This window comes from Cucumis melo, chromosome 8 (assembly GCF_025177605.1).
Source record: "Cucumis melo cultivar AY chromosome 8, USDA_Cmelo_AY_1.0, whole genome shotgun sequence".
NCBI lineage: Eukaryota > Viridiplantae > Streptophyta > Magnoliopsida > Cucurbitales > Cucurbitaceae > Cucumis > Cucumis melo.
This window is the reverse complement of record NC_066864.1, coordinates 6,283,127-6,297,878: the sequence shown is the minus strand read 5'-3', so window position 1 is coordinate 6,297,878 and position 14,752 is coordinate 6,283,127. Positions and strand designations below refer to the sequence as shown.

At 31.4% G+C, this 14,752-nt stretch overlaps 2 protein-coding genes across 2 annotated transcripts; one reads left to right on the top strand and one right to left on the bottom strand.

Annotated features, from left to right (window-relative positions):
• The first annotated feature begins 4,820 nt into the window (after positions 1-4,820).
• LOC103485155 (la-related protein 1C) lies at positions 4,821-11,500 on the top strand. The gene is made up of 6 exons (XM_008442638.3): positions 4,821-5,593; positions 6,517-7,042; positions 7,120-7,276; positions 7,383-7,473; positions 10,043-10,114; positions 10,320-11,500. Exons 1-6 carry the CDS (start codon positions 5,123-5,125, stop codon positions 10,584-10,586), a joined length of 1,584 nt encoding a protein of 527 aa, XP_008440860.1. The 5' UTR covers positions 4,821-5,122; the 3' UTR covers positions 10,587-11,500.
• Positions 11,501-13,411: 1,911 nt separating this feature from the next.
• On the bottom strand, positions 13,412-14,746 carry LOC103485154 (uncharacterized). The gene is made up of 3 exons (XM_008442637.3): positions 14,560-14,746; positions 14,405-14,459; positions 13,412-13,833 (listed from the first exon to the last, which is right to left on the bottom strand). The coding sequence occupies exons 1-3, from the start codon at positions 14,658-14,660 to the stop codon at positions 13,729-13,731; spliced, it is 261 nt and encodes an 86-aa protein (XP_008440859.1). The 5' UTR covers positions 14,661-14,746; the 3' UTR covers positions 13,412-13,728.
• Positions 14,747-14,752: the final 6 nt, after the last annotated feature.

Sequence of the window (14,752 nt, the reverse complement as noted above, 5' to 3'; positions counted from 1 at the left end):
CTTTTAGGTCTTGTTCTTCATGCGCCAACAAGGGGTCTTAGAGCACAAACCATCATTCCCTTGCTCAATTATAAAGAGAGGTTTGATCATAATAACTAAAATTAACATCATATACGAACGGTTACAATTCCCATCCTCTCCAATAAGGAGATGACCACTCCAAACATAAATACCGAGCTCTACAGGGGCACTAGACAAAGGAGGATCAAGAGAAGCAACTTGAGCACTCTAAGTGAATTCGAATGTGGTGAAGGGAGTTGTTCTTTGAGCTCCATCGAGAATCTTGTCTTGGTATATAGACAAAGATACCAAAAAAACAATGGTCTTTAGTGATGTCCCAAACACACAACCAATTACATTGAAACTTCGTGGGGTTTACCATTCCAACCAAATATTCAATAATTCCATCCAAACAACTCTATCGAAAGCAAAAGTCTATGGAAACAACGCCTCGGGATTTACTTCCAACATTTTATTGCCATTTAGATAGAACCATATTTCATTGTCAATTAGATACGACCTAATCATAGGATTGGCTCTCGTAAAATCAAAAGATGATCACACCATCATCCAACAAAGTGACAAGTTTTTGTGTAGTCTTTTTCAAAATCTTATTTACGATAGAAAATGAAAATAAGAAGAAGCTTTTACGGGATAAATTAGAGTAAAAACTAAAAAGAATCAAGTCATAATGTTATATTGTTGTTAGAATCAACAGAAAAATATTGTTACCTCTCTTTATTGTCATTTGCAAGTGGGATGAGACGCGGAAATGTTTAGGTACTTTGTAGTAGACTAGTTCCACTATGATACTATTCCTCCATAATTTTTATGCAAATATTTATGCAAATATAGTTGTAGTTGTACTTTATACCGTGTTTTCTAATTCTAAAAATTGAGCTTTTATACTCGTTTTTACACCCTCAAATATACTAATTTATGATAATCGTATAAATTTAATGATTCAATTTTTTTGTAGGATCAAATTCTACGGTTATGGTATGTTTGAGCGTCCACTTTTATACTCGTGTAAGTTTGAGTGTTCGATTAAGAGTTTACTGCAACTACATAAACTTTCAGGTAAATCTTGCAATTTACCCTATATTTTAAGTTTGAAGTTCATTATTTTTCTTTTAATTTTAAAATGTAATACTTTTATGATCTTTAAATTTAATTTCTAGTCGATCATATACTTCAAAATGTTACAATACCATCTTTTAATTTTAATTTTAGTTTTCATTTGGTAATCGTTTTTAATATTTTATAGCTTTATCATTGAGTTTTCTCTTATACTTATTTTTACTATTTGGTATTAACATTCGATTAATTTCTTAAGATAACTATATAGTGAAATTTGTGGTGGAAATTTAGGGAAACAGGTTTAATTACAATTTAGTAATTTTTTTTTCAAAATAATAAATTAACATTACCCTAACAACAAAAACAAAAACATGATTGAGAACTAATTAGAAATAAAACCTACATAATATGAAATTTATTTAAAGTTAGGTATATAAGTTTTATATCAAACTGAGGAGAATATTTCCATTTATTTTTGAGTTGTTCGGATTCAACCAATATTTAAGAAAAAAGTCAATTTAAAATTTCAATTACGTATATGTTAAAAGGAAAATTTTAAACGTTAAGTATTCGTTTTAATTTTTTAAAAAATATTAATATTAAAATATATATTAGTGTAAGTATTTATTTCAAACTAAATCTTATTTTATTGAAAATTTTATACAACGATAAAATCTAAATTTTGTAAATACTTTGATTCATATATTTAAAAATATTTTTTTATTTTATACGTTTACTTTTTGATAACATTGTAAATAGAAAAAAGAAAATATCAAATATTCTTTATTAATACATTTCATTTTTAAAAACTGACTTTAACCCATAAAAGGAAAACATTCAATAATATATATACAAAAAAGGAAAAGGCAAACTTGTATAAAGAATCTTCTAAGTCATTATTTTTTTACAATTTTATTTTCTTTCCATTTTTTTGTATGGGCAAATTTCTTTATTAGAAAGCCACAAGATTCGCACAATTGCTCACATGTTGGTTGGTGCTTATTTATTATCCAATTTTACATTTAGTTTGAATTATTCCAATTTAGTTTATACATCTTAAAATATTATAAGAAAAATTAAATTATTTTTTTATTTAATTATTTTCGATTATTAATGCTATTAACGGAATTTGCATATTTATAAATATTTTCTAATATATTTTTACATTTAGAATAATTGTTCTTTAAATTTTCATTTCATAATTATTTAAAATTAACTAATAGAATATGAATGTTCGGTGAAAAATCAATATTATAAGTATAAATCTTGAATTTAGGGATCAAATTGAAATAAGACTTAGGAACAAAAGATGTTTTGATGGTACATATGGATTACGTCGAAATCAAACATTTCCCTACCATGCATAAATTAGATCTGAAATTTAGAAGATAAATCATATATTTTTTTTTTACTCTTTTTAACAAAATATAATGCGAGAATATCAAACTTAGGAGTTTGAGATTAATAATACACATTCGTGTTAAGCAAGTTTGTTGGTACAAATACAATGATTTATTTAAAATGGGTTGAAATAAAAATAATAAATGGCTAAAAAAGTCATATTTCTTATGTACTTTTGTTTTATTTTTTTTAATACTTAGACTGCTTGTACCAATTTTGATGTGCATTTTACTGAATTAATCTATCATATACTATCACACGACAATTTAGGAAAAAAAAAACTATATTGTAGTTATATTTTTTAGTGTGTGTGACGAAAGTGACATGCAAATTAAATTTTGTTTAAAACTAAATCTTATTAGTATTTATTATTTTTTTGAGTAGCAATTTACTAAAATAATAATAATAATAAAGTAAGAGATATTGATTTTAAAATTTTTAAAATTCAAGAAAATAAATGTAAAACCATTAATTCATAATTATTTTACATAAATTAAATAATGGAAATTTTGTTATATTATGGTCCTTAATATCATAAAATGATGTGAATTATTGTACTTTGCATTTTGTAAATAATTTTATTGATTTCAAATGTTGACCATGCATGTCATATTACATTTATTTAAAATTGTTGTATTATATTTTAATGAGAAAGTAATATTAAAACTAGTGCACAATTTTATTTGTATAAGAATAAAATATATTTTTATGACATTGCTAATCAAAACATTGAAACATCACACATATACATACAAAAATTAATAAATAGTGCTTATACAGAACAATTAATTGTTTATAGCTCTTCAAAGGAAATTAATTGTTTATAGTTAATGTTATTAATATTTTTTAAGAAGCGTCATTAATAATAATTAACAAGGCACGTTTTTTTTTTTTTTAAGATCAAATTTAAAGATACGAGTGTAGTTCAATCTTTTTTTTTGAACATATTATAGATATTATAGATAGTAGATGATCAAAGATTGAATCTGATTCCTAATACTAATTCAAACTATCTATTCTAAAAAGTTTTGTAATTCTAACGAATTTAACGTAGGAGGTTCGAGACTGATCAACATTATGTTTTTTTACATTATATGTATATATAACTAAAATAATACAAATTAGTTTTGCCAAGTTACAAAAAGACACTTTAATCTTCAAATTTCTAAAATACAGTCAAGGTCCTGAAGATTTAATTAGGGTCGTAGTTTCTAAAATAATTGTCGTAAATTTTGTTTTTTTTTCAAAATTTATTGAAAAAGAAAGTAAAATAGTGTGGATAAAGTTTATTTTAAATTAGAAAACTAGATATCACGGTGAATTAATTAATACTATATTGTTATAATTAAATTATATGACGACTTATTATTTTAATTATTCTTACCCCAATAATAATAGTCCATAATTTATTATAATATATATTGTAAACTGTTTTTTTCTTATGATTTACATCTCAGCTAATTTTGTTGAATTTGAATTATTTAATAAAATTAGTGAAAGTATATACAAAAATTTTTAGAAATCCTTCCTTTATTAATATAAAAATATATTATTACAGCACATTATTTCTGTCCTTTTAAACTCAATTCCAACCTATGTCTATTTTAAAAATAATTAGTGCTTTAACTAACAGATAGTTTTGTATAAAATTTTATTTGTGTAGAATTTATATTATTATAGAGTAATTATGTTTCAAATATTACACTATGCACACCCCATACATTTATTGAAAATAAAATAATGTTAGAAGGATATTTTTAAATATAACAAAATATAGTAAAATTGTTAAATTGTTTTGGACTAAAAATTTAAAATACTCTCTTAGAATTTGAAAAAACTTAGCTGAGCAACTTCATTTTAGCTATAGCAACTCCGGTTAATCAAGTTTAATTTATTATTATTTAAATGAAAACCTTTATTTTTCTTTATATAATGATATTACACTGAAAACATATCTCATTCATACCCTTGAAGTACATTTGAAGAAAAATATGAGAACATTTATAACGCAATGTATAAAAAAAATATTTTGTAAATTAAAATATAATTACAAAAAAGGAAAAATTTATCTAAAATATTACCGTATTTTATAAATATTTTATTTTGTTATATTATTTTTTATCCTAAAAAGTATTTCTTGAAACAAAAATAGGAAGGTGTGATAGAAATAGATAAATAAGAAAGAAAGATTTATATGCCATATGGGCGCTATTAAAAAGAGTCGTCTTATGAAAAGCCCATAGTGTGGCGCAGGCGGGGAAATCGAGGGACATTATAGTAATTTTACAAGTAACCATAAACTAACCCTTGCAATTGCCATAGCCATCCTTAGTGAGAAGAGAGAACAAACCTTCTGCCACTCTCAAACAGACCTACGTCTCTTTTTCCTTTTTTTTTTCTTTCTTTCTTTCTTTTTTTTTTTTTTTCTCTCAACGATCCGATCCTTCTAAAAATCTTTTCCAAATCCTTCTGATTCTTAATTTCCAACTCAGTTTCTTCATTCTAGTTCTTGAATCTCGAGAAAAGAAGAACACGATTTTTTTCTTGATTTTTTTGCTTAATTTTTGGTTTCCATTTGCTCTGTTTGCCGTCGATCAAGGTACTGCCGTCTGAAAGAAAAAACCCTAGTTTCTAATTTACGATGGCTGCTTCTAATTTACCGGATGCTGATTCGGTGACGGCATCGATTGCAGATCATTCTCCTCGTAATTCTGGACAGAATAACAACAGTAGCAGTGGGAGTAGTCCCAAATCATCATCACGTCGTTCTGGTGGACGTACAGTGTCCTCTTCTCCATGGACACGGATTGTTCGTGGCGAGATAGATGTCGCGGCGGTTGTTTCGTCATCTGCATCTCCGACTGCTGTTGTTGAACCAGTTTCGTTTTTTTCTTCTTCTGAAGAGCCAGTGGGTGAGAGTTATGATGGTGGGAATGGGTCGACTGCCAATGCTGGAAAGAAGCCAGCGTGGAACAAACTCGCTAATGGAACTGAGGCTGGGCCTGTCATGGGGGCTGTGTCTTGGCCCGCTTTATCGGAGTCTGCTAAGGCTACTCCTAAATCATCTTCGGATTCACTTAAAAGTTTAGGGGATGGATCTACTGGCGCGCAGGTATTTTCTATCAATTTTTTATTGTTGGGGTTTTTAAGAATAACATGAACTAAAGAAATGAAAAAGGATACATTCAGTTTGTTGGGAAAATATTTGAACTGCTGCAGTCTATCTTCATGATTAAGCTAATTTTTTTTTCAATTTCTCAAACGAAATGATGATAGATTAATGAATAGATTCAAGAATTTGTTTCTAAAATTTGTCTATGTTTGGGGAAAATGAAAAATGTTGAAAAGTCTTCAGTTTTGGATGTACTTTGTGAGTTCCTTGGATAGGCTGAGAAACATTAACCGGTTCGTGGTGGGATATTTTTATGCCAATACTCCTATGAAACAGACTAAGAAATGAACTGAAAATTTTGGGCTCCAGGGGATAATTAGAATTTTCATTAAATTTGCTATTAGTTATACGTCGATAAAGGGACTCTAAATTTATTGATTCAATATCTCTATCGTGCTATTATTTTATAGAATAGCTGTGGTCTCCATTGCACATTTATTGACGTAATATATATTTCCTGTTATGTGTAATGGAACGTTGTTGTGGATTTGTAATAGCTTCGGTCAATTAACTGTGTTCTTTGAAAGGAAAAAGCAAGGGAAGAAGATGAACCTTCTGTGAAAAAAACCCAAAAAGGCCACTCTTTGCATGATGTCCTTGTCAAACAAGGAGACATATAATTTTTCTTTTGTATATTTCATACAACAACAAAATTTATTATCTGAGGTAGAAAAATAAAGAGAACCGAGATAGAGGCTTAAATTTACAAAAGAAAAATTATATGTTACCACAATTCTAAAGAGGGTCTTCACTGTTTCTTTTTCGGGTACTAGTGAGTCTTCCTATATTTTATTTTTAATAAATATATGTAACATGCTCATTTTTTACCTTTTTTCCTCTTCTTTTTTTTCTTTTGCACATAGGGGACAGGAACTTCATCATCCGCACCATCAAACAAAGAAGGTAATAATGATGTTAGTCCTAATCCTGATTCAACACTTGCTCATCCAATAACTTCGCGCCAGAAATCAATGAGGCGTAATGGTTCGAGTAATTCATATAATAGTAACCTCCCTCAACAGTCTGCACCTTCAAGCCCTGTAATTGATACAGCTCCTAATAATTCTTCAAAGGATCAGACACAGAGAACCACATTTGTATCATCACAATCACATAATGATCATGGTCATCAACAACCACGTAATTCATTTCGGAGTCGTGGTGGCGGTTCACATCCACGGGGTGACAATTCCCATCATCATAACTATGGTTCTAGACGTGATCATGATCGTGGAAATCAAGATTGGAATTCAAACCGAAATTACAATGCACAACCTCATAGAGTGGTTCACAGGTTTATTAGACCTTCTCCACCTCCACCTCCTAATACTACTGGCTATATTTCTTCTCCAACAATGAGGGCTATTGGTGGTCCGCTACCCTTTCCTGGTAGGATCTACATTTTTTATGTGAGGTTCCACAGTTTTCCTCATTTGAACTTGCTTAATGATTGAATCTGCATGTAGATTTTGCTCCTCCAGTGGTGTATATTGGTCCTCCTCCTCCAGAGGCTCTTAGAGGTGTACCTTTTGTGGCTCCAATATCACCAAATGCGATGTTTTTTCATGGCCCAGACCCTCAGTTGTATGCTATGATAGTGAGTCAGATAGAATACTATTTCAGGTATATTTAATGTGATTGCTTTTAACTTTTCCCAGTCATCCTTGTTTAGTGTTAGAAATTTGAGAACATTCTAATGGTGATTGCACCTTGTATTTGTGAATTGCAGTGGTGAAAATTTAATAAAGGATACTTTCTTGAGGCAGAACATGAATGAAGAAGGATGGGTTCCAGTTAAATTAATTGCTAGCTTCAGCAAGGTGAATTTTTAGAGGATTTCATCAAGGATGTATAAGTAATTTTTTCTTGACGATGATGACAGGAAGATCTTCATTTTACTGTTATTTTCTGCTTCGTGCCCTGCCTGTGCATGTTATTCTCTGTTACTATTTTTTTAGAAAATGGTTTTTTTTTAATGTTTTCCTTTACTTCCTACTCATGTTTGGAACTTTTGATTAGCTTTTATTTTCTGTGGCTTCCAAAAACATTTTAAGAAATTCTTGTCTAGTAAAAAAAGAAATATATATCCTGGCCACTGTTTTTGATAAAAAAGAAAAGAATCCTCTTGAGCATGTCTACCAACACATATTAGATTTGGTTTTCAAACAGTCTTTGCTTCTAGACTTATTTGATTTATTAATGATCATAATAGTGTATCTCATGAAGAAAAAAAGGCTACTTACAGCAAATGATTGAAAAAAAGAGAGAGCATCAACATAGGTGTTAAATTATGGGTTTTTATTATGGAAATTCAAATTAATCCAAGAAAAGACGTTAATTTATAGCAGCATGGCATAGATTTTTGTCTTATGCCACGGGGAGGTTGAAGGTTCATATACCTTTACCCTATGATTAATCAAGTATAGGTGTTAGTTTCTTGTTGTTTCCCTGTATGGTTGTTATGACATTTTTCCTTTATTTTATAGACCATGTTTCATCATGCATGTTGCCTCACTTTTTGGGCCCTGACATCCTCAGTTAAATATGGGATGCATGTTTTAATTTTCAAGAATTTTATGTCAATGAAATGTTTGATGTGGGATACAATTTCAAATGTTGAAATAGGGAGGCGATGAGTCTGTTAGTATCCCAATAACAAGAAACAGAATATATTACTATTATTGCGATATCAAAAGATAAATTACGATGCATAAAGTCCCACAGTACATAATCTCCAATCTGATCCTCTCTCCATAACGTCCCTAACCCCTATTTTATTTATAACCAGGTCTTGGTTACTAATTACCACTTTCTCAAACCCACTGTGGGCTCCATGTCTGGAACCCTAAACCCTACTCATTTTCTTAAGATATCCACTGTCCCTTCACAAAATTCTAGATAGTTGATGGTATTGCATTTAAAAGTGAGCAGTGACATTTTAAAGAGTAATTTGCTGAAGGCGTTAAATGATTTTATAAGATATGGCCATATGGGTTCAAGTTGTCTTGATCATGAGTGACATTAAGGGCATGTTTGGCCCAAGGATTTGGGGGAGTAGAGTTGTTAACCTACTTCTTGTTTGGCAGCACGAGGAGTTCTTAAACCCACTGTGGGATTCATGTCTAAAAAACTTCTCCTTTGACTTATTAACTCCTTGAAATGTGAGCCCCACGACTAAATAACTTCTTAGGCGTAGCAACTCTCCAGATAAACAACTGCACTTCTTCCTCCAAATACCCCAAGGGTTTTGGACCAGTTGGCTTGATGGCAAGTCTTGGAAAACCATTAGCAATACTTTGATTAAGAGAATATGGAGGGTTTGTATGACCCGTGTATTAAGATAAACTGACCTTCTTGTAGTACAAGTGGGTTTAGGGATTTGAGTCTCCAATCTCAAGGGACAGAGTACATGTCAATTAGTGTTGAGCTATGCTCACTTTAGATTCATCTTAGTAATTAGGAGACCAAAATTTTCCTCCATTGAGGTATTATGCAAGGTTCTGCCTCATTCTGTTTTCGTGGTAGTGGTGAACATCCTTAGTAGATTTATTACGAGGGATATGAATCTGACTTCACTAATGATAATGTGGACCATATTCTTTGGCGGTGTGAATTTTCTAGCTAGTGTTTGGGTTGCTTTTTCTTTTCTTTTCTTTTTTTTTTTTTGCCAAACATTTGGCATTAGGGCTGCTTGACATAGAGATGGTGTGGCGATTGAGGAGTCCCTTCTTAGTCTTAACTCTTCCTGTGGAGAGAAGGGCTGCTTTCTTTGCTTTACCTGGGGGTGCGCTATTTTGTGAGTTTTGTCTGGTGAGCCAAATAGTAGGGCTATTAGAGTTGTGGAGAGGGTTTCTAGTGATATTTGGTCTCTTGTTTGTCATCATGTTTTGGTGTGGGTTTTGATTTCAAAGGCTTTTTGTAACTATGTTATAGGTGCTATTTGTATAGTTAGAGTACCTCCTTTTAGAGGGTGCTCTTGCCTTTGTGGACTGATTTTATTGTATGCCCTTGTATTTCTCTTTTCTTTTTTTTCTTGGAATTGCTTTTCGAGTTTTTGTAGTTGCCTCCGTTTGCTGGGTTTTACTATTATTTTCCTTTTCTCCCTCATGGCTTTCTTTCGCACTTCCATTCTCCTTGATGAAAGCAGTTCTTTTCCATAAAAAAGTACTTGCATGTGACTGCAAGGTCGGTGGTTCTGTGCTTTCTGAGATAATTGTGAAGAACGACTTTTGTCATGTAGCTTCTATAATATACTCTGTCAGTAGATAGTCATCGTTTTCTCCTTTTAGATTTCTAAATCATGGAAGTTAATATGATTAATTCTGGGAACCAGAGTGCATATATTGGTCTTATTCTTCAAGAATATGTCATCCCGACACTCTTTTGTAGGTTCAACGCCTGACTGAAAATATTCAAACCATATTGGATGCGTTGCAATCATCTACAGTTGTGGAAGTAAAGGTCAGTAAATATCAGCTCCTGGACCAGCCTTTTCCTCCATCTGTAATTGAAATTCTAAGGGGTTTTGGATTATTTTATTTCCTTATCTAGGTTGGGAAAATAATAATGAAAATTAAAATTTAAAAATGCAATGGTAAAATTTAAAATCATGTTTTTCTAATTCTTGTATATATAATCTTCTTCTATCTTTTTCCCCTTCTCTTAGGGAGATACTGTAAGGAGGCGACATGATTATGATAGATGGATTATTCGACCTGGTCAAGTTCCTAATATTTCCGGCCCACTAAGCCCATTAAGCCCCGGAAGTTCCAATCAGGATATGCTGGCAGGTGGTGTTCAAGGTATTGCACTAGAGAATGTTAATCATAAGGTCTCTGAAGGTGGACAGGGTGAGGTTCATGTTGATGAGGCATCCCATGGTGACAGTAATACCAAGGCGGGTTCGGAGCATTCATCTTCTGAAAGGAGTTAGACCAAGTTTGTGCTGTGAACCCCTGCGTCCTTCTGGATGAAATCTAGATGTGGGTTGTAGAGTTTAAATGAGGAGATGGTAGTGACATGGTTTGCTCACATGGTTTGCTCGACGAATATTCTCTTCTCTTGATGCCAAGTAAATTGGTAAGCTGAAGTTGAAAAAGAGGAGAAACAATTTTAAAAAGAAAAACCCAAAAAAAAGAAAAAAAAGGAAAGAAAAGAAAAAGAAAAGAAAAGAAAAGAAAAACTAAAAGTCTATAACTTAAACTTAAAAAATTACTTAAAAGAAAAAGAAAAAGGAAAAAAGACTATAACAGAAGTTCCTTTTATTATGGTGGAGGGATGCATTTTTGATTTTGTGGGCTGCTGTTGGCTGGCTGGTATGCTTTGTTTCTTAAGTTTATATTCTTTTTTGTTGTGATTTTGGTTTTTGGTGATGGTGGCATGTACTAAATGATGTGGGGGAATTTTGATTTGCTTCCCCATGGCTGCCCCTAAGCTGGTTTTTTGATATCTTTGGGGTCAGAGAACTTCGAGTTCTTCGATGAGAGAACAAACAACACGGTGATTGGTAAAAGAAGTTGGAAAATGTTTGGGTTTCGTTGTGCAAGGTGAATCTAGAGCTGCAATTGCTGTTCTAAATCTTGAAGGTTCTTTCCATCTTCTTTTATTAATTGTTTTATCAGAGACTTTGCCATGGCGTTTTGCTCTATAAAAAATATCTCTCAACTTCGAACGAGGCATTAGGAACTTCTGAAGATTGGACTCCCCACCTAATTATGTTCTGAAGTTTCTTGTCCAATTGATATATTATTTTGCTTGACATATCTTCATTTTATTGATACGTTTTGTTTTGGAACAAATATTCTTGAAAATGGGAATTTGGAATACCACTTAACATTTATTTCTGCATTTCTCGTAATCCCCCTTTATTCTTTATCCTGTTTGATATGGTGCCGTTTGGATGAATTTAGCTATAAATGCTTCTATTGGATAAACAGGGTGGAGCTTTTACAACGATCTGCTTAATTTTACATCTACCCTTTTTTCCTTCTTCAATTTATAAAAGAAATAAATTGAAAGAACAACCTGTTTCTCCCAGGTTCCTAAACAACGAGTGTTCAGGATTAGAAACAGAGTTGTTTAGTCCCGAGTTTAAGGCACTAACAAGTTTAATAATTGATTTTACTTTTTCAACTTACTCGTTGGGCCAAACATACTCTAAATTGCTTTTGTTCATTAAAATGTTTAGAGAAATCACCTTCTTCATGATTCTATACAAATGTCTTACAATTTTATTTATTTTCTTAATTAAGATTTTGTGTTTAAAATTTTATTTATTTTTTTAATTAAGATTTTATGTTTTTCTTTAAGATGATTTTGACCTTCACACCAATTATAAATAAAATTGATTTTTGAAATTATAAATAATATAATACTATAATTATATTATAATACAATTATTATCTATTTTATAACTTTATTTGATGTAATAAATAATCTAAATTTATATTTGTATTTAATAGTAGGATATATCATTTATCGGAGAAATAACTTTAATATGGTATAAAGTTTAATGTTTATATTAAATAATTTCTAAATTGATTTTAGGTAATTCATCCAACACAATTAGAAAAGGTACAAACCTTCTACCTTTTCAGTTCGTCCACATTTTCATCGATGAATTTTGTTGTTTATCGTACTTTATTCGCAACACAATTTAAGAAATTACTCAATTAATCTTTTCACATTTCCGTTTTCACGTTCTATATTTTTCATACATTTCCGTTTCCACGTTTTATATTTTTCATATATCTATCTAATTTTTGAGATGAATGGAATAAGAAAGAATAGAAGAAAGAGAGATCGGATGGAGAAAATAATTTTTAAACAAAATCGCTAAAAAAAATAAAGGATAATTTTAATTATAATATTAACATAATAGAATTAATCACACACTATATTCTAAGATATCTCTAATCCACTTTCTTTATTTCATTTTTTTATATTTTTAATATATTATTAATAATAAAGACGAATAATTTAGTCTTTTAAACTTACTTTCGTGTGAAATTAAAGTCCATTAAAATATTTATGAAAATTTAGCAAACATTAAGTTCAACTTGTGACGAGGCATCCTTGTTTGGGGGTATAGTAGTTAAAACCCATTACTTCATTTATGTATTTATGTTTGTAAAATTGAAATGGTTTCATTTGATTGAAGTCTACATCTCTAGTACTTTTCTCAAATACAAAAAAAAACATGATTCCCTAATCCTCTAAAAAAAGTAAGTCAAATTTTTTTTGAAGTATCAAACCTTCTCTGATTAATTAGGATGGAAGATAATGCGAATTAAAGCTGACCTTGGCAACCTTGACAAAATGAGTATTCTAGTCAATCTATTGGTGGTTATTGTTTATGATTTTGACTAGTTCGCAATTGAGAACAATCTCAACCAACCGAATATTGTCACTCAACTTTTGTGATGGCATGAACGCAAAGCCATCAACAAGTTTTTCACACTAGGACACCCATTTTACTATGAAGAACTCAATGAGATGGTGCCCACTATACAATTTGAAAAAGAAATAAATTGGTAAAGGTAGAAAACTATAATGATGATGATAATAGTCACCATGGAAGAAAAATATTATCAATTATCAAATCACCTGCGATTGTGGTATGTTGTTATTTAACTTCTTAAGAACCCAAAAAGAAACGAAGTGATTGGGTCAGTGTAATTCAAGGCAAGAAGGCCTCCAATACATGTTAAACCTGAAGGATAAGGAGTTGGTGTTATGGGAAACAACAAGGAACAAAGGTAGGTGAAACCAGCAACTTTTCAAATTACCATCAGATAGTTCAGCACAAGCCCAAAAGTTTTGAACAGAAAATTTTCGAGGATATTCTCTTGTTTAACAATTTCAAATCACCCTAAGAAAGAATTGTGGACAAGTGGTCTAATCTGACTATTATTGGGCAACAACAGGCAGTTTGAGAAAATGAAACCATTCAATTCATTCTAAAGTGGAAACTTAAAAATACAAGTGTGAAGTGTTGTGGCGTTGTGTTGACATCTCTTCTCATTATTGAGCTCAAGAAATAAAAAATTGTCTTCCACCCCCAAACAAACCAGCGCTCATTTTTCTCGAGTAATCTCAACAGTATCCTCACCTTTCAATGCATCATCATTTTCGATTATTCTTCCTTCCTTCGGCACCAAACAAGGAATTCCGTCCCTTATCTAACACAACAGTATGCAAAATTACAACATACAACAAACAGATGTCCTATAACCTAACTCCCCTAAACGAGGGGTGTTATAAAACAGACAAATAAAGAAAACAAGAAAGTGTATATAACAACCATCAACATATAAATCTATGCACTTCACTAACATTATGCTACTTATCTCTTTGAGCAAAGAGAGAGCAGTTTATTCATATCATATAATAAAGAGGCGTCATTACATCAGAGAGTTTATATATGTCACAACTCTAAACGCTAGGCGTAAATAACATATGATATGAATACCTCCCTGAACCCTAGGCTTGCTTGGTCATTCGTGGTGATGGATTAAAGGCATACCAACCAGGAGAGAGAAAAGAAAAAGAAAAATAGCAAAGGTTTCAACACTAGATGCTGATCCCTACAACCACTTTTACTACCTAACCTACCAAAATTGAGAAATACTTCATAAAACAAACCAGCTACAGCAGCCTAGACGATCTAAAAGAAGAACCAGAGCGCTAATGGTCAGAGATGAAGAATAATACCGGAGTACAAATTTTTACAGAATTCAAGCTGATACTTACAGGGAAAGAAACACCAATCGTATCGCTGATAAGAGAATTCGACGCCTCACAATACCTAATGAAAGAAAAAAAAAAGAACAGAAAATCAAACCAAATTGTGCACCACAGATTGAGGAGAATGATTGAAAATGATGGAATCGAAATGGAACGATGACCTTAGAGGTTGTTTGGAGAGGGGGCAGACAAGGATTTGGGAGAGCGTGTTGGTGAAACCGGAGCTGGCTTCTTTCAGAAGGGCTTTGCTTATTCTCACCATTTTAGAACGAAGTTGGAAGAAAGTCGAGGGGGTCTTTCTTCTTCAAAAGGCTTTTAAATACACAGCCGAAGACTGAAGACTCCGTATTAGAG